This window comes from Macrobrachium nipponense, chromosome 18, assembly GCF_015104395.2.
Source record: "Macrobrachium nipponense isolate FS-2020 chromosome 18, ASM1510439v2, whole genome shotgun sequence".
Classification (NCBI taxonomy): Eukaryota; Metazoa; Arthropoda; class Malacostraca; order Decapoda; family Palaemonidae; genus Macrobrachium; species Macrobrachium nipponense.
The window spans coordinates 82,673,020-82,699,235 of record NC_087211.1 but is presented as its reverse complement, the minus strand read 5'-3'; the positions used below and the strand labels follow the sequence as shown (position 1 = coordinate 82,699,235).

The window sequence follows — 26,216 nt, the reverse complement described above, 5'->3', positions numbered from 1 at the left end:
CACTGGGTGAACCAGCAACCAGGTCTCACTCTCTCTGAAAAGGTAGTCCTCCCCACCGCCGCTGAGATGCCAATTTTTTTAATAATTACAGTTTATTCCGATGTGTGTTTATGAATAGATTATTATTATTATTATTATTATTATTATTATTATTATTATGATTATTATTATTATTATTATTATTATTAGAAAACGAGGTGTGTATTATTGATGCAGGATACCTACAATCCCCGTGAGGAGACCTTCTTCGATCCTTGCTTAATTGCTTTGTAAAGGAATCCCTTGTATAGCATCCCATCGACCATTAGAACTGCAGCCTCTTTCATTCCTTTGACTGGACATCGATGCCCAAATCTCACGCGACATGATTCTTTTTGTATCGTCCACATTCTTATATTCTTTTTGTATCGTCCACATTCTCAAATTCATTTTGTATCGTCCACATTCTTCTGACTCAACGTGACGGTGCCGATAGCGTTTAAACTTTTTATTATATATCTATATATATATATATATATATAGATATATATATTATATATATATATATATATATATATATATATTATTTCTAACGTCATACATGTCGAAAAGTTTGGGAATTCCCAGCTGTAGCACTATTTTCCTTATGGTTATATAAATATGATCCCTTTTGCGCCTTGGTGTAATTCGTAATCCGTGTGATTTGAAATTAATTTTGTTTCACATACGCTTGTTAACATATGCTGGTAAACGTAGTACTAACTATACCTCTTCAGCATTAAAACAGTAGACCTAATAAGCTCATAACATTGTCAAAATAGGAATAGGAATTGCAACAAGTTTTCTTTGAATGGTGAAGTTTTATATAATCTGTGTTCAAGCTGCCTAGATGTTGCAAAATTGTTTATAGGCCTAAAAAAATAATCTAAGCCTGAGATGTAGTATTAATCTCCGTTACTAATGAATTTATTTGTAGAGATTGCCTGTTTTTTGAGGAATAAAAGGTGATGATGATGATTTTGATTATATGGAGAATATGGCTATTAATCGAAATGTCACAAGTATTAAAAATCAAGGCGTATGGAACACTTGTTTTAACAAATACATATTACTCTGTCGATGTATATATATGCCAAGATATAATGTAGTAGTATATAGTCTCCCTTCCTTTCACCGTTAAAACGACAGATGGCAGGAAATAAGAAACAAAAGCCTGATAAGGAAACGATCGATAGCTACAATGTGTGTTCTTATTTCCTCTCTCTCTCTCTCTCTCTCTTTGTGTGTATGTGTGTGTGTGTGTATGTATGTATGTATCCTATCATGCCAGTCTCTCTCTCTCTCTCTCTCTCTCTCTCTCTCTCTCTCTCTTCATCTCTCATCCTCCTCTCTCTGTCTTCTCTCTCTCTCTCTCTCTAATATTATAGTATTATAGTATCTATATATAGATTGAGATATATATATATATAATATATATATGTGTGTGTGTGTGTGTGTGTGTGTGTGTGTATTAAGTTGTATTGTGATAGGCCTAGAAAAAGGACATCTTAATAGCAAGTTCTGTTTGTGTGTATCTTGGCAAGGGAGTGTCTACAGGCATTATGTAGTAAGGTCAAGGTCTCAGGGATACCTTTAAAGACGCCATAGGATTCACCAGGGAGTCCGTTGCATTTGTATATGGTGCATTAATTTAGACTCTTCATTGGCACTCTAGGCCTAGCTTCCTATGGAAACGATGACTCTCTTTTACTGCTGCGTGTATGAGTGCATATGTACTATAGGCCTACGTATATAAATACATAAAGACGTATTTCTCCTTGCACAATGCGTTTCTATCTGTTCTTAATCTAATAATAAGTCATAACTGCAGCCACGTCATTTCTTGATGTTCCAAGTCGGGGTTCTCTTCTTGCTCCATTAAGCAGCATTTTTCGTGAACACCCTCCCCTCCTCCCCCTCCCACGAAGAGGGCCATTTTAGTTGCAGTTACGAGGTTTTGAGTTTGTTTACGAAAAAAAAAAACACGAATAATGAAAGAGGAACAAGAATTGACGAAAAAAAAAAAAAAACACCGTCTCGAACTCTCAATTAGGAACACCATTAGGCCTATACGTAATTATTAGCGGACCTAATGACGCGATTGCTTTAATGTATATATATCGTTAATATATATATACAGAAGATTATGCGTAATCATGCGTGTATATACGACGATGCAACTCGACCAGTTTCCGTTGACGACGAGAACGCAACAAGAGAGCGACGTTTCTTTCTTTCAGTGTCGCCAGTATCCTTGTCAGTGTTGGGATATAACCGGCAATGTTTCTCTAGACTCTAGCGCCACGCCGTGCTTAAAAGACCTGCGAAATGGGCGCGTCTGTTCCCGCGAGCGCTTTCTGGATGCCCTTGCTCTATTGTCTCTCCGCACTCCCGAGGAACGCCCTCGCCCTGGAGGAGTGCGACTGGACGAGCAAGCATCTCGGCGTGGCGAACGTCAGCGTCATCATCGAAGCTTCGGACGCCATATTATTCGGCGGATGCTACACCGAGGGCTCGAACTACGTGTTTTCCAAGAGGGTGGGATACAAGGCGAAGAAGGGCGTCGCGGATGAAACCGTCATAGTCTCCAAATACGCCAGCGACGGCCTCGTGAACGCCTCGAATGTAGCCATCTTCCTGAGGAAATTGGAGGACGGTTCCGGGTACGGTCTGCTGGACCAGAGGCTGGAGCCGAAAGACATGAACCCCAAACCGCTGTATTTCCTGAAATGTCTCGAGTACCATTTCCTTCGGGAGGAAGGTGAGGCCTCGAAGGCTTGAATTTTGGCAGATATATCTACTTATAATAATAGTTTTCCCTTGAGAGGCATTGGAAAAGATACATATATACTACCTCAAACATTACTATTGCCATGCGGGAATTTCTTAGGGAATATTCCCAAAAAGTAATATCTGATTATCCGTAGTAAATGTGATTTGGTTCTCGTCCATTTGAAAAATGTTGTTTAGGTCTATGTAGTGGACAAATTACTGCTCCTTTCTTATTTTCAGAGCCTAACATCCTAGTGACCACCGACTACTTGCAGAAGGACTGGAGATCACAGGATCTGTATTACATCGAAGAGGGACGTGAAGTCACCTTAAAATGCGACAATTTATCAAAAATTCCTGACATTCATTGGGACTTGCCGTTGCAACAAGTAATTACTGTTTTATTTTTTACCTTTCTTTTTTAGTATTTTTAGTTTGTTATATTTGTCTGTTAGCTTTGCCTAGCTATATTATAGGTTATAGAAAGCAACCTTGGAAAAGATTAGAATTGTCAGTTGATCTTGCAGTGACTAGATTAAACAAATTAGTCTGCACGAGGAAAAAAATGCTCTCTCTCTCTCTCTCTCTCTCTCTCTCTCTCTCTCTCTCTCTCTCTCTCTCTCTCTCTCTCTCTCTCTCCTCCATTAACCTAGCCCTTCTCCAATTCATTCATTTGTTAATCATTATAAAGACTTTGCTGAATGACGTCATACGTTAAATAATTCCAGCCAAATATTGAGCTCACGAGTGTAGAACTGACGAACCAAATTGTGCTGCTGTTTGCTCATACTTTGAATAAAACAGACTGATTTTTTTGTTTGTTGACCAGTTCTGACCTGGATTTCCTGTCGTTTTTCCAGGTGGAGTCTGGAAAATTCGTTAATGCAAGTCTCAGCGGCAACTATTCCTGTAGACTACAGTTGGGCGACAGGCAGTCTCGTAAGGACTCCGTCCGTATCGTAGTGCTAGGTAACGTATATAGGCCTAATTCCGAAAACTGCTTTCTCTCTCCTCCTTACGAGTTCGTACCGAGTTTCTCCAGAGAAACTGTATATATAGACATGACGTATTTAGGCCCTAGCCATCTTTATTCACTTAAAATGCACCGATTAAATAGAAAGTTGATCATTTTGTACTATTAAACAAAAGAAAACTACTACAGTGATTTGGTATAATCTGCCTTCCTGTCAGCGTTCGAAACGAATTCATGAACTCCATTCACGTCCTTCAATTCCTTTTTGCTTTCTAAAAGTTCGGGAAGCAGTTGAATTCCAAAGATTCCAACCTCTTTTTTTCTCTTTTTTTTTTTTTTAGTCCCTGATGGAATTCAATTCCAGGAATTACTCGTTAAAATATTTTAAATGAGATCGAGTTTTGCTTACATTTTTTCTTGTTATTTTTTTTTCTGAAGAGGATTTTTTTTTTTAGTTCATTTCTGTCCTCCCTCCCAAAAATAGGTCCGAATTCGACCATGCTGTCTCTGTCTTCGGCTTCGCCGAACGTCACAATTCCTTACGGAGATGGCTTCCAAGTCCCCGTCCAGTGGAACGCCTCCTTCTTGGCTTATCCAAAGGACGCCTTCTTCACTTGGAAACACGAAGGTAGTACTAAAGAGTTCTGTATACTTTTCGGGTACTATTCTATGACTGATTTTTCTGTATTTATCAGCTACCATTTTATGATTATTTCATCGTACTTATGAGTTACCATTTTATGATTATTTATATGATTATTTTTTCCTAAACTCATCAGTTACCATTTTATGATTATTTCTTCTGTACCTATCAGCTACCATTTTATGATTATTTTATATGATTATTATCTTTTTCTACCCTTATCAGCTACCATTTTATTATTATTTTATATGATTGTTATGTTTTCTGCCCTCATCAGCTACCACTTTAAGATTATTTTATACAATTATTATTTTTTCTGCCTTTATCAGTTACCATTTTATGATTATTTCTTCTCTACTTATCAGCTACCATTTTATTTATTGTTTTTCTACAGTACTGTTCAGCTACCATTTTATGGTGATTATTTTTACCTATATGATATATGATGTAGTACCATATCTCTCTGAGTGATTGCTATAAGTGTAGATATAGGCTAGATTAGGTCAGGAACTATGTAGCCCTATTATTATTATTATTATTATTATTATTATTATTATTATTATTATTATTATTATTATTATTATTATTATTATTATTATTATTATTATCTTATTATTATTATTATTATTATTATTATTATTATTAATTATTATTATTATTATTCTTTTATTATTATTATTATTATCATTATTATTATTATTATTATTATTATTATTATTATTATTATTTTGTGCTAAACTAAACGGCATTCCCACCAAACAGGAACTACAGTAGGGACATTCTCTTGCGACTCCGGACCGAACGTCAGGTTCGCCTGCGACTACGCCCAGGGTCACGTGACCCTGACGCTCGAGACACCCACGCTACGCGACGCTGGGAACCACGCCCTCGAAGTCGCTGTGAGGAGGGACGGCAAGGTGATCCTGGAGGAGGAAGTCTCCTGGCAGCTCGAGGTCCTAAGTGAGTTGCCGGAGTTTCCGTGAAGTAGTAATGCGTCTTCATTTATGTTTGCACATTAAGCTGGTTTTTATCCACAATGCCGTTTCTATTTTTTTTTATGAGAGAGAGAGAGAGAGAGAGAGAGAGAGAGAGAGAGACTAGCTACCATCAGATATTATGGAAGTGACACAGTAGCCATCAAAAGCAGATAAAGCAGTACTAGGCCTATCAGTTCCCCAGTAAGCTTAAGAGACATTACCTCCTAAAGTCGTTGTCGAAAGCAGTAGGCCTAACGCTTCTCCAGTAGGCTTAGGAGACTAAAAGAGCTACCAAAAGCAGAAAAAGTAGTAGGCCTAAGACCTCCAGTAGGCTTAGGAGACTAAAATAACTTCCAAAAGCAGAAATAGCAGTAGGCCTAAGTCTTCTCCAGTAGGCTTAAGAGACTGAAGTAGCTACGAAAAGCAGAACCTAGGCCTAAATTCAAGTCGCCCAGTTTGATCCATTTTCTCTCTCCTCACCGGAAGGTCCTGACCTGGAGGTCACACTCGTCCTCCAGACTGCAGACGGCACCGAGGTCCTTCAGGGAGACATCCTGGAGAAGCACCAGGACTTCCTCCTCGAGTGCAGGGTCCTTGGACACCCAGTGGCGAACCTCACCCTTGAGTTTCACCCTTGTGGATCTCTCGAGAACTGCTCCTCGGAACGTTTCCTGGATGATGAGGTAACTGTGGACTGTATTATTATTATTATTATTATTATTATTATTATTATTATTATTATTATTATATTATTATTATTGGGGAAGATGAACCTTTGTTTATAAGGGACAAGCCCACCACATTTGAAATAATTCGACAGAGGTAACAGGAGGTATTGGAGAATGCAGAAAAATTAAGAGATCGGATATTAGAAAATCTGATAAATAGATAAATAAGAATAGAAGTAAAATATTAAAATACAGGAGGATCAGGTATCAATTGTTATAATGAGACAAATCTCTGCTGAAATACGACTTATTTGGAAAATGTGACAGAAAACGTGGCAAACCAGATGGTTCAAGTCATAACAGCTCACGTTAGGATTGTTGAAAACCAGAATATTTATTCGTTATCTTTATTCTGACTTGGGGTCACAATACCTAGGGTAACAAAAAACTGTGTTGTATAATTGTGTGTTATATCCTAGTAGATTCAGCTGTATTTCACATAGGAAAATGAAAATGGTATGTCTCAGAAAATGCCCAATAGTTTCGTCCTCCGATGGACCTCTTCTTGGAGCGTTTCCTTAATAAACGCTCCAAGAAGAGGAGGTCCATTGGAGGACGAAACTGTTGGGCATTTTCTGAGACATGCCTTTTTCATTTTCCTATGTGGGATACAACTGAATTACCATATCCTCGTGCCTAAGAAGATTACCAGTACTATCCTAGTAGTAGATTTAACACTCAGTTCTACTCCAGCACACACACACGTATCTCCAGAGGCATGCATGTATGTATATCAGTATATCAGCTGTATACGTATATGCATCCCAAGTCTATCTTGCAAGTGCAACAGAGCTTCCTGAGGAACTGCAATGACGAATCACATCACTGTGACATTTAATTGACATTTTTGACAGTTATAATTGTCGTCAGCAGAGGAAGTTTCAGCTGTTCTAGCGGTTCAAAGCTGCCTTATCTGTAAGGATATCCTCGAGAGACGAAAAGATAAAAGACACGATGACATTTGATTTGTAGTACTGTATTATGCCTCTTCCTGTCATCACTGTGTTCTTATAGCACCCCAGCTGTTACTGAAAGTTGGAGGGTAAGAAGCGCTTAAAAAAAAAAAAAAAAAATAGGCGCAGGACAGAAAACTGATAACCATATTAATCTAAACCTACCTTGTTACAATTACCCTACACTTGAAAATATTGCCCTGCTGTCTTGAAATTTTGCTCATATCACCCTACGCGTAGGGCAATTACCCTATAGTTGGCAACATTGGCTGCACTATGAGAGTTGTTAGAAGATTAAGATGGCGTTGGTTGAGGGCAGTAAGATAGAAGAAAGGAAGGATTTCAGCTAGGGCCCGAGTATAGACTCTGCAAAGAACCGTTAGTAATGCAAAGCGTGATGGGTCGATATCCGTTAAGACAAAAGAGCCTCGCTTGCAGATGTTTTGAGACTTGTTATCAGAGGATAAAGAACACTTCCGTTGGCTCCCCTGGGTAGTACATAGCGGTGTGAAAAGAATTGGGAAAATATAAACCGGTGACAACCTGTTTTAGATCATTAATACTTCCTCTACTGGAGTACGTAGTATATCGTTCTCCAGTGTGGATGTCTGCTTCTGCCAGGGATTTTCTTTCTTTCTTTCTTTATCTCTTAGACAGAGTGGTTTGGGGCGGTAGTACTATTCTGTTCTCCAGTAGGAGCAGTTATGACTTGTATTTCAACAGAGATCTTTAACACTTCCGGTTCCTGGAGAAATCTCTCCGTTTAAGTCGCGTCTCTCTCTCTCTCTCTCTCTCTCTCTCTCTCTCTCTCTCTCTCTCAGTTAATTTTCCTCCCTCTCTCTCCCTCTCAAATTCATATTTTCCTCAATTTCTCCGTCTCCCAATTTCTCTCTATCTGATAGTCTGTCTGTCTGTCTGTCTCTCTCTCTCTCTCTCTCAGTTTCTCTGTCTCAAATTTTCTTTCCTCAATCTCACTGTCCTTCAATTTATCTTTTCCTTAATTTCTCTTTTTTCTCTCCTTTCCTCAATTTCTCTTTCAGTTTTTCTTTCCCTCAGTTTCTCACTTTCCTTCAATTCCACTTTTCTTCCATTCCTCTTTCTCTCAATTTATTTTTTCCTCAATTTAATCTATCGTTTCCTCAATTTCTCTCAATTTTGCTCTTTCTCTCGATTTCTCTTGTCCTCAATTTCTCTCATTTATTCTGTCTGTCAATTTTTCTCAGTTTCTCTCTTTTCCCAAGTTTTGGTTCTAATTTCTCAATCTCTTTTCCCTTTTTTTTCTTTCCATTTCATTTCTCTCTAATTTATTTTCTTTCCTCCTCAATTTCTCTCCCTTTTATTTCTCTTTCTCTCAATTTCTCTCCCTTTTATTTCTCTTTCTCTCAATTTCTCTCCCTTTTATTTCTCTTTCTCCTTTCATTTGTCTTTATTTTCTATTGTTCTTTCTCTCTCACTCTTCTCCTTTTTATTTCTCTTCCTTTTTCCTCAATTTCTCTCCCTTTTATTTCGTCTCTCATTTTCTACTTTCTTTCTCTTTTAATTTCTCTTTCCTTTTCTTCAATTTTACCTTCTCTTTCTTAATTTTCTCTTTCTTTTCTCAATTTCTCTCCTTTTCTTTTAAATTTCTCTTTCCTTTTCTCAACTTACTCTTTCTCTTTGAATTTCTTCCTTTTCTTCTTTTCAATTTCTCTCCTTTTTATTTCTCTTTCTCTCAATTTCTCCTTTTCTCTTTTTGTTTTTCTTTCTCTTTCATTTCCTTTCTCTCCTTTTTATTTCTCTTTCTCTCAATTTCTCTCCTTTTTATTTCTCTTTCTCTCAATTTCTCTTCTTTTTATTTCTCTTTCTCTCAATTTCTATTTAATTTTTACATTTATTTCTTTCTCTCATTTTCTCTTTCCCTTTTAATTTTCTCTTCTTCTCAATTCTCTTTTATTTCTCTTTCTCTCAATTTCTCTCTCTTTTATTTCTCTTTCTCTCAATTTCTCTCTCTTTTATTTCTCTTTCTCTCAATTTCTCTCCCTTTTATTTCTCTTTCTCTCAATTTCTCTCCCTTTTTTTTTTTTTTCTCTTTGTCTCCAATTGCCGCTTTTCTTTCTTTTATTTCTCTTTCTCTCAATTTCTCTCTCTTTTATTTCTCTTTCTCTCAATTTCTCTTATTTCTCTTTCTCTCAATTTCTCTCTCTTTTATTTCTCTTTCTCTCAATTTCTCTCTCTTTTTATTTCTCTTTCTCTCAATTTCTCTCTCTTTTATTTTCTCTTTCTCTCAATTTCTCTCTCTTTATTTCTCTTTTTCTCAATTCTCTCTCTTTTTATTATTCTCTGCTCTCAATTTCCCTTCCTTTTTATTCTCTTTCTCTCATTCTCTCTCTTTTGTTTTTTCTTCTCTCATTTCTCTCTTTTATTTCTCTTTCTCTCAATTTCTCTTCTCTTTTATTTCTCTTTCTCTCAATTTCTCTCCTTTTTATTTCTCTTTCTCTCAATTTCTCTCCCTTTTATTTCTCTTTCTCTCAATTTCTCTTCCTTTTATTTCTCTTTCTCTCAATTTCTCTCTTTTATTTCTCTTTCTCTCAATTTCTCTCTCTTTATTTCTCTTTCTCTCAATTTCTCTCCCTTTTATTTCTCTTTCTCTCAATTTCTCTCTCTTTTTTATTTTCTCTTTCTCTCAATTTCTCTCCCTTTTTATTTCTCTTTCTCTCAATTTCTCTCTCTTTTATTTCTCTTTCTCTCAATTTCTCTCTCTTTTATTTCTCTTTCTCTCAATTTCTCTTCCCTTTTTATTTCTCTTTCTCTCAATTTCTCTCTTTTATTTCTCTTTCTCTCAATTTCCTCCTTTTTTTTCTCTTTCTCTCAATTTCTCTCTCTTTTATTTCTCTTTCTCTCAATTTCTCTCCCTTTTATTTCTCTTTCTCTCAATTTCTCTCCTTTTTATTTCTCTTTCTCTCAATTTCTCTCCCTTTTTTTTTCTTTTCTCTCTTTCATTTTTCTCCCTTTTTTTTTCTTTCCTCCTCATTTTCTCTCTCTTTTATTTCTCTTTCTCTCAATTTCTCTCCTTTTTATTTCTCTTTCTCTCAATTTCTCTCCCTTTTATTTCTCTTTCTCTCAATTTCTCTTCCTTTTTATTTCTCTTTCTCTCAATTTCTCTCTCCTTTTATTTCTCTTTCTCTCAATTTCTCTCCCTTTTTATTTCTCTTTCTCTCAATTTCTCTCCCTTTTATTTCTCTTTCTCTCAATTTCTCTCTTTTTTATTTCTCTTTTCTTTCTTTCACGGGGGGTTTGGGGGCTTTTATTTCTCTTTCTCTCAATTTTCTCTCGCTTTTATTTCTCTCTTTCTCTCCCAATTTTCTCTTTCCTTTTCTTTCTTTTCTTTCTCCTTTTTATTTCCTCTTTCCTTTTGCTCCATTTGTTTCTCTCCCTTTTATTTCTCTTTCTCTCAATTTCTCTCCTTTTTATTTCTCTTTCTCTCAATTTCTCTTCCCTTTTATTTCTCTTTCTCTCAATTTCTCTCCCTTTTATTTCTCTTTCTCTCAATTTCTCTCCTTTTATTTCTCTTTCTCTCAATTTTCTCTCTTTTATTTCTCTTTCTCTCAATTACTCTCTCTTTTATTTCTCTTTCTCTCAATTACTCTCTCTTTTATTTCTCTTTCTCTCAATTTCTCTCTCTTTTATTTCTCTTTCTCTCAATTTCTCTCTTTTATTTCTCTTTCTCTCAATTTATCCGCTTTATTCTCTTTCTTCAATCATCTCTCTTTATTGCTCTTTCCTCTCAAATTTCTCTTATTTATTTATCTTTCTCATCAACTTCTCTCTCTTTATTTCTCTTTCTCTCAATTCTATCTTTATTATCTTTCTGCCAATTTCTATCTCTGTTATTTCTCTTCTCTCAATTTTCTCTCTCTTTTATTTCTTTTCTCTCAATTCTCTCTCCTTTGATTTCTCTTCTCTCAAGTCTTCTTGTTATTTCTCTTTCTCTCAATTGATCTCTCTTTTATGCTTTGCTCTCAAATTCCTCTTTTATTTCTCTTTCTCTCAATTTCTCTCCCTTTTATTTCTCTTTCTCTCAATTTCTCTCTCTTTTATTTCTCTTTCTCTCAATTTCTCTCTCTTTATTTCTCTTTCTCTCAATGTCTCTCTTTATTTCTCTTTCTCTCAATTTCTCTCTCTATTTCTCTTTCTCTCAATTTCTCCTTTTAGTTCTATTCTCTCATCTCTCTTTTATTCTCTCTTTCTCTCAAATTTCTCTCTCCGTTATTTATCTGGCGCTCAATTTCTCTCTCTTTTATTCCTTTCTCCAATTTCTCTCTTTTATTTCTCTTTCTCTCAATTATCTCTTTTATTTCGTTCTCTCAATTCTCTTTTATTCTCTTTCTCAATTTCTCTCGTTTTATTTCTCTTTGTCTCTCAATTTTCCTCGCGCCTTTTTATTTCCCTTTTAACTTTCCTCTTCAATTTGTCTCCTTTTTTTCCTTTTCTTTCCTCTTTCAATTACTCAATTTCTGTCTATTTATTTCCCTTTTTTTCTTTTTTCTTCTCAATTACTCTCCCTTTTTATTTCTGCTTGCCTCTCAATTTTGCTCTGCCCTTTTATTTTCTCTTTACGTCTCAATTTCTTCTCTCTTCTTTTATTTCTCTTTCTCCTCAATTTTTCTCTCTTTTATTCTCTTTCCTTTTTCGTTCAATTACTTTCTCTCACTTTCTCTCTCCGTTTTGTTTCTCTTTCTCTTCAATTAACTTCTCTCTTTTGTTTCTCTTTCGCGCTCTCATTTCTCTCCCTTTGTATTTTCTCTTCCTCCAATCAATTTCGTCCTTTTCCCTTTTATTTCTCTTTACTCTCAATTTTCCTCTCCCGTTTTTGGTTGGGGCTTTTATTTCTCTTATCTATCTCCAAGTTTCTCTCCCTTTTATTTCTCTTTTCGGTCTCAATTTCTCTCCATCTCTTCTTTCTTTTTTCCTTTCTCTCAATTATCTTTTCTCTTTCCGCTTTTAATTTCTCTTTTCTTTCTCTCAATTACTCTCTCTTTTATTTCTCTTTCTCCCTCTAATTACTCTCTCTTTTTGTTTTCTTTCTTGGGCCTCACAATTCTCTCGTCTTTTTTATTCCTCTTTATCTCTCCAATTTCTTTTGTTTCCCTTTTATTTCTTCTTTCTCTCAATTTGCTCTCTCCTTTTGTTTTCTTTCAATTTCTTCTCATTTCCCTTTTATTTCTCTTTCTTTTCTTTCAATTTCTTTCTTTCCGCTTTTAAATTTTCTTTTTCCTCCTTTCAATTTTTACTCTTTCCGTCCTTTTATTTCTCTTAATTTTTAGCTCCCTTTTCAATTTTCTCTTCCCTTTTATTTCTCTATTTTTTGTACCCTCCCCCCCCCCCCAATTTCCCCCCCTTCTCTTGTTTTATTTTCTCTTTCTCTCAATTTCACTCCTCCCTTTTATTTCTCTTTCTCTCAATTTCTCTCCCTTTTATTTCTCTTTCTCTCAATTTCTCTCCCTTTTATTTTCTCTTTTTTTTTTTTTTTCTCTCAATTTCTCTCCATTTTATTTTAATTTCTCTCATTTCTGGTTTTCTCTCTTTATTCTCTTTCTCTCAATTTTCTCTCCCTTTTATTTATCTTTTCTCTCAATGTCTCTCCCTTTTATTTATCTTTCGTTTCTCCAATTTTCTCTCACTCTTTATTTCTCTTTCTCTACAATTTCTCTCCCTTTTATTTATTTTTATTTCGTTATTTCTCAATTTCTCTCTCTTTTATTTCTCTTTCTCTCAATTTCTCTCCCTTTTATTTCTCTTTCTCTCAATTACTCTCCTTTTTACTTCTCTTTCTCTCAATTTCTCTCTTTTTATTTATCTTTAATTTCTCTCATTTACTCTCCTTTTTGTACTCCTGTTCTCTCCCATTTCTCTCTTTTATTTCGCTTTTTAATCTCAATTACTCTCTTATCGCATCCAACTCTTATCAACCTTCCAGAATCAGCCGAAACTCCTGGATAGTCACTCCACCGAGCTGGAAACCCTTAAGGCGGAGAAGGTCCGGGTTTGGCGAGGCAGTGCCCATGCCCTGGGCATTTACCTGTGTGTGGCCCAGGACGACAGTGGCGGCAGGTTTCCCAGCAGGAGGGTGCCCTTGGCCGTATCAGGTAAGCAGCTGCCGACAGCCGCTCATGAGGAGACGAACGAGGAACTCGGTGAGACGAATGGACTATAGTAGATTCACATCAACGACGCTCCTGATTGGCTGTTGATAAGCCAGTCACAGGGCTGGAAACTCTCCCCAGTCTCTCCCGAGAGAGTTCACATAGATAGGACGCATGTTCTACTTCTCCTGAGGGATATGTCTTTCAAAAGTAATCTCTCATGAGGGGTGGAACATACTTATACCCTGCCTATGTGAACTCTCGAGAGAGACTGAGGAGAGTTCCCAGCCCTGCGATTGGCTCATCAACAGCCAATCAGGAGCATCGTAACGGACTGGCCTAGACATCAGATGCACGGTTGATGTGAATCTACAGCTATAGCAGACGTACAATTGGAACAAACTGACGAGAGAGAGAGAAGAGAAGAAAAACCTGAGATATGAATAGACGACGTGATGAGCATTTGAACTTTTCTGGAGAAAAGTTATATTGTTGTCTTTGACAGTTTATGAAAAGTGGGACAATAATGAGCATATAGACCTTCAGCCCTAGTTTGTGAGTTTAGGTGTATATGCTTTCTTTACAGATGATGGACAGAATCTGCCAATAGTAATTGAGACGGAGATCAAGATGAAGGAATATGATGAGCCATATTGTTCTAGAAACTCTTCTTCTTCTTCACTCGACGAACTTATAACCGGAGATGACGTCACAGTGAGGTGCAGGAAGAACAAGATGGCGGACATAGAGGATGACGACTTTCTGTGGCGTTTTCCTCAGGACTTCTGCGGTGAATGCGGTATTTATCTTTTGTGTTGATTTAGGACAAAATTAGCAGTTGATAATAAGTATACAAACTAAATTTCATATATATTCCATTCCATTCCATTCCAATACCTCGGTTCCAGAGAACATCATGAAAGAAGAGGAGGAATATGCCATAGTCCTGAAATGGAAGCTTGATCAAGACCTCATGCGTTACAACGGCTCCTCATTCAGGTGTGGGTCTTTAGCCAAAGAAATCATCGTCAGAGGTACGTTATCGATGTTGCCAGATTGACCTGGCATTATGCCAGCACTCATTTTTGTCTCTTTTGTTTGTTTCTGACTCATTTTTATATCTGTTTTGTGGTGCATGGTGTCAATATATTGCAACTGTAGCTAAACATAGGCCTACATGGTAAATGCAATTTCCATTCCTAGTACTACTCGTCTTAAGGCTTAGTTTGTTTATATTGTTGCAAACAAGTCATTCCCCTGATAAATTTATTCGTACATTCATATGTTTCTTACATCATCCAGAGCCCGTGGCACCAGAACTCGTAGACCATAAACCGTTCGAAGAAGTAGTCCGCGAGCTGGAGAAACTGACCCCCAGGACCAAGATGAACTTCTCCTGCAGAGGGCGTGGTTCGCCTAACCCCGTCGTGACCTGGACGAAGGTACATCACGTGACACCTGATGGAGGACAGATAAAAGAGGTCCTTTTTCTATATATATAGATGTGTAACTGTATATATACTGAGAATCAACACAAACTAAATCGTTTGGTTTTCAGGACGGCGCCCCTCTGGAGAAGAGTAACGATCACATCCAGGTTGTCGGAGACACTCTTAGGATCAACGGTCTCTTCGAAGGGGATTCGGGCGTCTATAAGTGTAACGTATGTTCCACTTGTGCCTTTTTCATCTTATGTCTGCTTTATTTTTCCTCTTCTTCCTTAATTCCTGATTTTTATGCGCACATTTCATATATATCTATATGAATCTCACACTTGAGACCTTATAGTACTATATGTACATATTGTAAACACTTTCCGTATATTAATATAATTTACATACAGCCATATGACAGTTAGACCTACATGATTACTCTCACGTAGCGTGTGATATTTGATGCGTACTATACGTTAGACCTTTGTAATTGGATCTTTTATCGTATGTAAATATTGGGAGATCGGTCCACTTTTTTTAGTTATCATCCAGTTTGTTGTAATTGCACAATATACAATTTGGAATATCTGAAAAATATCTGTAAATTTTTCTTTTTTTCTCTCTTTTTGAATGTACGTTCACTTCGACTTTCGCCATATCCGCTGAACTCTAGACGCAGTGTTGTGAATCTGACACAGAAAAAAAAAGTTCTTTATTTCATATCTCTTATAGGAGTAACATTCATATCTCTCTCTCTCTCTCTCCCTAGGTCTCTAACAGAGCAGGCTGGAAGCACGACGAAGTGACCATCTTCCCTCATAGCAATGGCCGCCATTTCTACTACCTGATCATTTTAATCGTCGGTGTCGCCTGCATCGTCATCGCCTTCGTTGGATGCGTTCTTTACGCCGCCAAGGCCAAGGTGACTACTCTCTCTCTCTCTCTCTCTCTCTCTCTCTCTCTCTCTCTCTCTCTCTCTCTCTCTCTCTCTCTGCTGTGTGTTTTTAAGCAAAACCAACATATACTTCGAGAGAAAGAGAGAGCAATCATTAGAAATATATGAGGCAAATCACACAAAACTTACTTAGATAAATACTTATATAAAGGAATGGTTCTATCTAAAGTGGTTCCCATCATATGTACAGTGTTGTTCCCCCGTATTCACGTGGATGTGTGCCAGACAGCCCCCTAACCACCCCCCCCCCATAGCTAGAATCCGCGAATAGTTGAAACCCCCATAAAAATGCTTGAAACTGCCTATTCTGTTAGTTAAAGCGCAAGAAAACCCCACTAATAATACTTAGACCTTTTTTAAAATAATTTTATCACAAAGAGTGAATTTTATGATGAAATTGATAAGAATTAAAAAAAACAGCAGGAATTTACTGATATATCTCATAGAAAAATACCATAAGTATGCAAATTTCCCGCAAATAATCGGTAGATATGATCCATAGAAAAAATCCGCGAATGTGTGAATCGTCGAATTCCGAGAACGCGAATATGGGGGGTCCACTGTACCTCCAACTTATCAATCTTTACCTCTGAATAACCAATCTTAAAACATTAACACTGAAGTTACGTAGATGTTACAGAGTTACATTTTATTCTAGCATTAAATAAAGTATTTTTTTTTATTCTTGGCTTACAGTGCCAACAACACTCTCTGTTGAAGAAGACGGAGCTGGAATTGTTCAGGAAAGGAGCTCCCGAATATCTCAATCCGTCACTGGAGCTGGTGCAGCAAGCGGAGCTCCTCCCCTATGATATGTGCTTCGAGATCTCCAGGTCTCGGGTCGTCTTTGGTACGTTTGGCGTTTGAACGCAATCAGACCAACTCAAGATGTTTAGGTTAGGTTAAGGTCTTTTAACGCTTCAATCTTACGAGAAGGCTGAGAACTAGAGTCTCATAAGTGACCAGTGTAGCTACCTAACCCTGACAACTCTCTTCTGCAGAGAAACTCCTGGGCGAGGGAGAGTTTGGGCAGGTGTTCAAAGCGAAGGTGAACTACCTCCTCCCGCACGAGGAACAGACGACCGTGGCCGTGAAGATGGTCAAGTCGAAGTTTGACCCTTTGCACATGAAAGGTCTGAAGTCGGAGGCGAAGATCATGATTCACATCGGAAAGCATGCCAACATCGTCAACCTCCTCGGAGTCTGTTCTTCTAGCATCGCTATAGATGGTTGGTTGTTTATGAAGAGCCCACACTGTACCCACTCTCTCTCTCTCTCTCTCTCTCCTCTCTCTCTCTCTCTCTCTCTCTCTCTCGCTTCCTGTATGTTTGTGGACTGTATTTTTGTAATTAGGATTCTTTTAGTGCCATGTTTTTCTAATACAGTTGATGTTTTAGCAGGACGTTATGAGATATTGTTCTTTTAGAATACGTGTGTCACCACGAAGCCTTTTTTAGATCCAAGTGTTAATGGGACAAAGGTTTGTTTCCCACTACCAGACATAACACAATTGCTTCATATTTCTTTCACTTGGATCTCAAGGCTTTGTAGTGACAAGTGTATCGGTAAAGCGCAAAAAAATTCGACAAGTTAAGAGGGCATTGTAGCTATTACAATTGTATACACACTTATATATTTCTAAACTTCAGGCGACTTCCTTGTCCTAGTTGATTACTGCAAGCATGGCAACCTGCAGGAGTACCTGACCCGACACAAGAAGAACTTCGTTCCGGACGGGGGCACTCCCCTCTCCTTCAGGTCTGACAACCAGACGGAGTTGACCTCAGAGAAGTGAGTGTTTGCTTGAGCGCCTTTTATTCACAGCTAATCGATTTTGTCTTTTCCTAATTTTCCCTTTTTTCGATCAATTAGATGCAATTATTGAATTGTATGCCAATCATTTTATGTTGTTTTGAAGTCATAGAGTCCCCCCCGTATTCGCTGTCTCAAGATTAATAGACTCTCCTATTCGCTGATTTTTTTGTCGAGCCTAGTATTTATAGGTTATTCGTGGAAAATTCAGCAATTTGCAGACTGTTTCGCCGATAAATGTTCATTCATTAGAGTATTTCGATGTTATTTTCATGACTAAATACATTTTTATGATAAAAAAGGATTTAATAATTCTCAAATACTATTTAGTTTAACATCATTAAATGATAACATTAAATAAAAATAATAATTCTCTCTCTCTCTCTCTCCTCTCTCTCTCTCTCTCTCTCTCTCTCTCTCTCTCTCTCTCTGTTTTGTATGATGAATAAATGATTACCCAATGCATATTAGGTAATACTACTACTAATAATAATAACAATACATCTATTTCAGTATGTATGCATTTCTATAGTGAATTATATTAAAACATGAAAGAATAGAATTCACCCCCATCTTTTGTCTTACAGCCTGCGAAGGTGGGTCTGTCAAACATGTCACATTACTTGACAGAAAGTGACTGCTGGCTCAAAATTGTTGCCAACACCTGATCAGGTTATCTGTACTTCTTTTTTTATTTATCTCTCTTTCTCTCTGCCAAAGGGTAGAATGAGAAATGGCTAGATAGACAAATTGATACTTAGTTCAGCCCTCTCTCTCTCTCTCTCTCTCTCTCTCTCTCTCTCTCTCTCTCTCTCTGGAAAAGTATATGCGTATGGCATTCTAGCTATTCGTGGGTATGGCAGTGGGGTTCTGGTACGCATCCCGCGAATAGGAGAGTCCACTGCGGTATATATCTTCTCTTTTCGTCTTTTTTATTCCTTTTATTTGCTCTTCTTGCCAACTCCCATCAGTACATCAGGTACTGCATATATCCACTCCATTCCAGAGTACTGAAGAATATACTCTTATGAAGCTAAATGCAAAATTCCTCATTTATTTTTTATTTCTCCTCAGCGATCCTGAAACATTGTCTACAGGGACACACTCCAAGACCCATTGCGGATTCGGCACTAGCAGAGATGACGTGACAAAGAGTGGTGGGCCTTTTACTCCACCTTCGCCCCTCCTCAGAGTCGAGAACCCGGCCTATCAGTTCATGTCCTACTCCAGCCTCCGTGAGTATTCGTGTAGAAAAGGTCTCTTTGATTAGATCTTTAGCCAACAACGGCATCTTTTATTCGCTTTTAAATCCACTGTTGTGTTTATTTTCAACTCTGTCATTGAGAACTGGTTCCTCGACGATAAGATTGTCGGGCAGTAACACCATCTTTTGTTTATCTTTAAGTTGGCGAGAACTGGTCGTTCTTTAATAAGATCTTCAGCAAAACTTTATATTCCATTTCCAATGATCTAGAGGAACGCTTACAAAAGGTGAATTCCCCTCGGTCTTTCAGGCTCTGGTACTCATTTATTTCTCGTCCGTTCCTTATCTTTAAAACACTAAACTGATACTATTAATTAGTGATGTTTTCTTCTCTCAGCTCTTCTTAACCCTCGCTGTCAATTTCCTGAACAGGAGACTCAGGAAGGAAGACCTTGAATAAAAGACTAATTGTTAATTTTTATTTGTGGTCTTTGCACCAGTCGCATCTACGAAGGACACTGCCTGCTGTGTGACACCAGCTCCTTCAGTTTACTCAGACATGGCCTCCGAGAAACAGCAGATCTTCCCCAACGACCTCATCGTGTGGTCATACCAGGCCGCCAAAGGGATGGAGTATCTCTCCACGAGAAAGGTATGGAAAAGTTTTGATCATCAAAAACAATCATGACTTCAGTATTTCCTTTTTTTACATTGGGTTATTCATTTGTTAACTAGGTTTTGCCGGTTTTTTTCTATGAATGGGAATGTCCCCTCAAACCAAAATGTCTGTTTGCATAGGATTTACAGTACCCGCTTCCTTTTGGTCATGATTTGATTACCATCAAAGAAAACTGCTCATGAATTAGATTAACTCGTTTCGTGACATTCATGTTTTACTGTGTATTCACATTGCCTGAATGTCTGTCTGTCTGTCTGTCTGGAATATACCTGTTTCCATTGGTTTCCCACTGAAATCATTCTCGTTCTAGTATCTAGCACGCTACTCAGAACCATCAGTCGACAGAGACCAGGAGACGGAGAAACATTACTTAACCCTTAAACGCCGGAGCGGTAAATAAAAAAATGACCCCCGTATGCCGGAGGGGTTTGAGAGTGAGCGCGTAAGCGAAAAAATATTTTTTTCAAAAAATCACAGCGCGCTTAGTTTTCAAGATTAAGAGTTCATTTTTGGCTCCTTCTTTTGTCATTGCTTGAAGTTTAGTATGCTACCATCAGAAATGAAAAAAATTATCAATTATCATATATAAAATAATGCGATATATGATAGCGCAAAAAAACGAAAGTTTCATATATAATTGTATTCAAATCGCGCTGTGCGCAAAACGGTTGAAGGTAACAAGTTTCTTTTTTTTTAGTTGTAATGTGCACTAAATTGCAATCATTTTGATATATAACCATTGTAAAACGATAAAGCAACACAGAGAAAATATTATCACAAAATAATGCATGAATTCGTAACGCGCTTACGTAAACACATATTTTTTTCAAAAATTCACCATAAATCTAAATATTGTCCTAGAGACTTCCAATATGTTTCAGAATGAAGACAAATGATTGGATATTACTATACTGTAAGAATATTAGCTTACAAATGCAGTTTTCGACCATATCTGACGAGCTAAAGTTGACCGAATGTCGAATTTTTTATATATTTTTTTTTTATATGCAATTATTTCGGAAATAAGAAAAGCTACAACTTCAAATATTTTTTCGTTTTTATTCTACATGAAATTGCGCACATTTTCATATATAAACTCTATGAAATACCTAATATGAAACGGAGCAAATATTCCGAGAATGGGACTTACGCATTTCGGAGATTTGTGGCGGAGAATCCGCGCGCGGAGGAAGAAAGTTTTTTTTAAAAATTCACCATAAATTTAAATATTGTGCTAGAGACTTCGAATTTGTTTCACGATGAAGATAAATGACTGAATATTACTAGACTGTAAGAGTTTTATCTTACAATTGCGTTTTTTTCGACCATTTCGGTAGAGTCAAATTTGACCGAACGTGGTTTTTTTTCTATTTATCGTGATTTATATGCAAATATTTTGAAAATGAGAATAGCTACAACCTTCAACTATTTATTGTTGTATTATACATGAAATTGCGCACATTTTCATATATAAAACGTTATGTAACGGCTAATTTAAAATGGTGCAAACATTACCACAATCGCACGTATGATTTTTTCGGAAGAGTTACCGCGCGGACGTAAAGAAAATGTTATTTTTTTCATAAATTCACCATAAATCGAAATATTGTGCTAGAGACTTCCAATTTGTTGCAAAATGAAGGTAATGCTTGAATATTACTAGAATATAAGCGGTTTAGCTTACAATTGCGTTTTTTCGACCATTTCGGTAGAGTCAAAATTGACCGAAGGTTGAAAATTTGTCACTTATCATTTTTTATATGGAAATATTTCAAAATTGATAAAAGCTACAACCATGGGTTGTTTTTAGTTGTATTGTGCATGAAATTTCGCACATTTTCATATATAAAACTTTATGTAACGCTAATTTAAAATGGTGCAAACATTACACATCGCATGTATGATTATTTCGGAAGAGTTACCGCGCGGACGTAAGGAAAAGTTTTTTCATAAATTCACCATAAATCGAAATATTGTGCTAGACACTTCCAATTAGTTGCAAAATTAATTTAAATGATTGAATATTACAAAATATAAGAGTTTTAGCTTACAATTGCGTTTTTCGACCATTTCGGTAGAGTCAAAGTTTGACCGAAGAAAAAAAAGGTTGAAATTTTGGCACTTATCGTTATTTATATGAAAATATCTTAAACTGATAAAAGCTACAATCATGAGTATTTTTTTGTTGTATTCTACATAAAATGCGCACATTTTCATATATAATACTCTATGTAACGCTAATTTAAAATGGTACAAAAATTATGTCAAAGTGACGAAATAATTTCAGAGATGTGTACAGATACTTTTTAGTGCGGCAAGAAAGAAATTCGCGCTTGCGCGACCTGCGTAACGATGTAAAAAAACAAAACAACACCTTGATCCGTGAACTCCAGCATCCCCCAAGGCGCGTGATCAAGAGTTTTCGGCTGGTTAGGCCTTAAAAGTATTTTTTCCGCGAATTTTTAAAAAAACTTTTGTAGGTCGACGTAAAAAATAAAATAGTTCCAGTCGGCACCCCGAGAGGACAAAAAATGGTCGACGTAAAAATACGGTCCAGTCGGCGTTTAAGGGTTTAAGAGAGCAGAATCACTGACTATGTAAAATGATTAATCCAAGCGCCTATTTCCAGATTGTTCATGGCGATCTTGCTGCTCGGAATATCCTCCTTGACGAGAACTATGTTGTCAAGATCAGCGACTTCGGATTCGCCAAAGATGTTAACCACGGGAACTACAAGAAGAGTAGCAAGTCACCGGTAATGATTTGTTAGATAGATAGATAGAGAAATACATAAATAGATAGGTGTCCTGACCAACAGAATATGATTTGAGGCTAATTTACAGCCGTTCAAATTGGTTCTGTTTCTCAAGTGTAGACCTATGATTTCAAATCCCCTAAAGTCATCTTTCCCACATCCCTGTTTTTCCTAATAACCCGCAGAAATGCCCCATGCCCGTGAAGTGGATGTCCCCAGAGTACCTCAGGGAGGGCGTGCGCTCCATCCAGAGCGACGTGTGGGCGTACGGCGTCGTCCTGTGGGAGATCTTCAGTCTAGGGAACGTTCCTTACTGTGACATGAACATTGACGAAGGTTTCGTTCGGATGATCGAAGACGGCTACAGACTGCCATGTCCAAGATACACCCAAGAGGAAGTGTGAGGGTTTGAAAACTTACTTCTTTCCTTCCTCCTCCTCCTCCTCCTCTCCTCCTCCTCCTCCTCCTCCTCCTCCTTCCTCCTCCTACCTCCTTCTTCTTCTTCTTCTTCTTCTTCTTCTTCTTCTTCTTCTTCTTCTTCTTCTTCTTCTTTCTTTTACACTGTTCGTTAATCTTGTGTTTGTCGTGAGTATCCTGGGATTTTGTGAGGTCTCTTTAATACGAGAAAAAGGGAATGTTTGACATTATTAGTTATAAGGTTTGTCCTAGAATGACGTGGTGTTTCAAGAGCTAGTTTTCTATTGTAAGAAACTTACAGAACTGGGGTAAACAGTTTTCATCCTTCTACGGACAGAGAATTTACACAACTAGTCCCTTCCTTGGAAATGCATATCAAACAGAGCTAATTTCCATGTAGGAGTCTCTTTTCAGTCTAGCAATGTCTCGCAGGGGAGGATTTGGGGGGTGTGGGGCCCTAGGCCGGTGACCTTAGGGGCCCATCAAATTTATGGGCAAGCAAAGAGGGCCCTAACAGCTGGGCGGTTGGTTTCCTGGATTTATTCTATAATGGAGCACCTTTAGATTATTATTATTATTATTTAGTTAATTAATGTTTATATGTTTTGAATATTATTCATTCTTTTACTAAGGTGCAGGGACCTAGGTCATGGCCTGCTCGGCTCCCCTACCCCCAACCCCGCCACTGATGTCTCGTGCCCTTCCAGATACAGAATGATGCTGAAGTGTTGGCAGAGGAGACCCATGGAAAGACCTTCCTTCACAGCTCTGCTAAACGAGATGAGGCCTTTGCTCTGTGTAAGACAAGCCGAGGTAATTATTAATTTCTGCATTTCATAGCCCTAAAAATGATCAGTCAGTGGAATGGCATACAGTGGGCCCCCCACCCCCTGTATTTGCGTTCTCCAGATTCGCGGACTCACTCATTTGCTGATTTCTCTATGGACCATATCTACCCATTATTCGTGGGAAATTTGCGTATTCACAGTATTTTTCTATGAGAAATATCCACAAATTCCTGTTTTTTTAATCAATTTCATCATAAAATGCACTTTTTATGATAATACTATTAGAAAAACAGGTATAAAAATATTTAGTGGGTTTTTCTTGAGTTTTAACTAACAAAATAGGCCCATTTAATCGTTTTTATTCGGGTTCCAACTATTTGCGGGTTCTAGCTATTGGCGGTGGGGGATCTGGTATGCATCCCCCGTGAATACGAGAGGACCACTGTATGAACCTTAGGTCAAAGGCCAAGCGCTGGGACCTGTGATGAGTTCATTCAACTTCTGGAGGGAAATTGAGAGTAAAGTGGTTTTACTAAAGGTGTAACAGGAGGAAACCCTTTGGCAGTTGCACCACGAAACAGTTGTTATGAGGCGGTAGGAAGTAAGATGGTACAGTACAAGGAATGAAAGGGGTTGCAGCTAGGGGCCGAAGGGTTGCAGAAGTGCACCTTAAGTAATGCCTGCGGTACACCGCGTAAGGTACACTGATGGTACCACTCCCCTTCTTGACAGTTCCTTGATACTAGAGAAAATGTCAGGTGGACGTCAGTCAATTCGTCTTTTGAAGATAAATTATATCTTCGTTTGAAGGCTCCAATTACTTTAGAAATTATGTGTTAAGAAGCTTTCATGGGACTAAAGATTCTGTCTTCAAGCCACAGACAAAAGACGGCTGCCTTCTGATCGAGTAGATTATCTTTCCTGAATCAGCATCAGTAACCTGGGCAATTTGTTATTGCTTCACTCTGATTCTTGTGAAATTAGAGTTCGTACTGTCGCTTGACATTTTCCCTAGCCCATTTACGTGGATGTGTCGATCAAACAGAACTGCTTTCTGTCAGGAGAATTTCGGTTTCGCCTGATACAAAACATTGCTGCAATACCTTGCTAAGTTGCCATTCTCTAGCAAACAGTATTATTAACAGGAGACCCATTTCCTTTACATTTTGTTGTTCTAATATATGAAAAAAAAGTTTATGCATTATAATAGACACTTGTTGGCACTGTGAGTGAATGCAAACAGAAAGTCAGACGTTAAAGTTAATGCACTTCCTTCTTTGCAGCACTTCGACTCCATTAACAAGCCGTATGACATGCAGACGATGAGCACCTTCTTGGCTTCCCTCCAGAAGCCAAATTACGAAACTCTGACGAACCCCCAGGGTCCTGAAGATCTGCAAGTCTCCCCAGAGTTCAGTGACTCCCTGAGAGCCTGGGAAACAGATAAATCTCCCACAGTCATGGTCACTTCTCCCAGTGAAGCAAGCTCTGGTTCCCACTGCAGAAGAGATATTGCAATCAATTCCGACGGGTACCTGCGAATGAGCTTGTGTACTGCATCTAAGTGTATCCCTGATGTTCCAGAAAAATAATCTCAGGTTGTCTTTCATGTTTCAGAAAGCGTCCCTGTGTGCCTATGATGTTTAATGAATTATCTCGGGGGATCACTAATGTTCAAGTGTCCAAAATTATCTAATGTTCCAAAAAATGTCCCCAGTGTCTAATGCTTTAGAAAATGATCCGTTGTGCTTCAAATGTTTAGGGAAATGTTACAATATATCTTTTATCTTTTGAAAATGTCCCAGTGTGATTGTGTCTAGTGTTCACCTTAGTGTCCCCTAATTTTTGAAAAATAATCCAAAATGTCTAAATCTTAAAAAACAACTTCCAGTGCCTTCATATTGTTTTGATGATGTCCAGATAGCATCCCAGTGTTTAGACTGGGCTCTCCAGTATTCAGATGATGTCCCATTGTTTATATTAAGCACAACTTTTTTACAAGTAGGGCTTTGATTAAATACTGAGTGAGTGGTTATGTCTGTGCCCTTGCTAGATATGATTTGATGTGTCTATCAGTAAACCCCCTGTATTCGCGGGGGATGGGTACACCAGACCCCCTGCCGAAAAGCTAAAATCCGCAAATACATGAAACCACTTAAAAATGCTTAGAACTACCTATTTTGATAGTTAAAACACACACACACAAACTTTAAAAAATGCTTATGCCTGAATATTTTAATAGTTTTATCACAAAAAGTGCATTTAGTCACGAAAATGATGTGAAAATACAGTAATTTGTAAGTATTTCTCAGTGAAAAATACTGCGAATACGCGAGTTTTCCGCGAATAATGGGTATATATGGTCGTTAAAAAAATGTGCGAGTCCTCTAATCGTGAATCCGCGCGTACAGGGGTTATAATTGGTCTGGTTAAACTATTTTAATAATAATGATAATTGATATGTCCATAATGCAAGTACAAATTGAATCTGCAAAATACTCAGAGTACAAAGCAAATCATTCCTGTCCCATCTCTTCTCTTTGTGTCATCTTACTAATATATCCACTTCCCAATTTTAGCTTGGGGGGGGAGGGGGGCCTTGGTTATAGGCTTTCTCTGCCTTAGTCAAGTTTAAGAGCTAAATAGTAGCCTGAGTTGCAAAATATGCTTTCTTATAGTATTTGCTCCCTTTTTGAATGGGAGACACAGATGATGACGAAGTTGGTGATGATTATGGTGATGTATATGCTAATGAATATAATAATAATAAAATGAATATCTTACTATAATGAGCGTTATGTCTGTCTGTCCGTCCGTCTGTCCTTCAATCACGATGGGCATGAAACTTGACAGGATTATAGTGGGGACCCCTAAGATGGTTTATAATGGGGTTTCATCCTACCTTGCCCTCTCCCTCTGTAGGGGGTGGGGGTGAGAAGGGATTCCCTGAAACGGAGCTGGTTCTGCCCGTGAAACAGGGGCTGGTT

General features: G+C 37.7%; 1 protein-coding gene across 3 annotated transcripts; it reads left to right on the top strand.

Annotated features, from left to right (window-relative positions):
- The first annotated feature begins 2,161 nt into the window (after positions 1–2,161).
- Positions 2,162–26,210, top strand: LOC135197287 (vascular endothelial growth factor receptor kdr-like). Of its 3 annotated transcripts, none has more exons than XR_010310587.1 (21): positions 2,162–2,779; positions 3,031–3,179; positions 3,651–3,759; positions 4,248–4,391; positions 5,169–5,366; positions 5,870–6,066; positions 13,021–13,189; positions 13,773–13,985; positions 14,095–14,220; positions 14,489–14,628; positions 14,745–14,849; positions 15,389–15,541; positions 16,271–16,424; positions 16,576–16,803; positions 17,224–17,365; positions 18,461–18,621; positions 19,091–19,242; positions 21,899–22,024; positions 22,210–22,430; positions 23,149–23,254; positions 24,513–24,527. XR_010310587.1 is itself a non-coding variant. In XM_064224418.1 (21 exons), exons 1-21 carry the CDS (start codon positions 2,347–2,349, stop codon positions 24,819–24,821), a joined length of 3,729 nt encoding a protein of 1,242 aa, XP_064080488.1. In that variant the 5' UTR covers positions 2,164–2,346; the 3' UTR covers positions 24,822–26,210. The 3 variants fall into 3 exon arrangements, 2 of the variants coding, with proteins under 2 accessions (XP_064080489.1, XP_064080488.1); XM_064224418.1 differs by having other exon boundaries at positions 2,164–2,779; positions 22,210–22,424; positions 24,513–26,210; XM_064224419.1 differs by lacking the exon at positions 22,210–22,430 and having other exon boundaries at positions 24,513–24,673.
- Positions 26,211–26,216: the final 6 nt, after the last annotated feature.

Bases quoted from the DNA above. Each gene is read 5' to 3' on its own strand.
- LOC135197287 (XM_064224418.1), top strand. From the start codon at position 2,347: ATGGGCGCGTCTGTTCCCGCGAGCGCTTTCTGGATGCCCTTGCTCTAT. The intron at 19,243-21,898 runs GTATGGAAAAGT...GCCTATTTCCAG, and splicing joins AGTATCTCTCCACGAGAAAG to ATTGTTCATGGCGATCTTGC. The intron at 22,025-22,209 runs GTAATGATTTGT...AATAACCCGCAG, and splicing joins AGAAGAGTAGCAAGTCACCG to AAATGCCCCATGCCCGTGAA.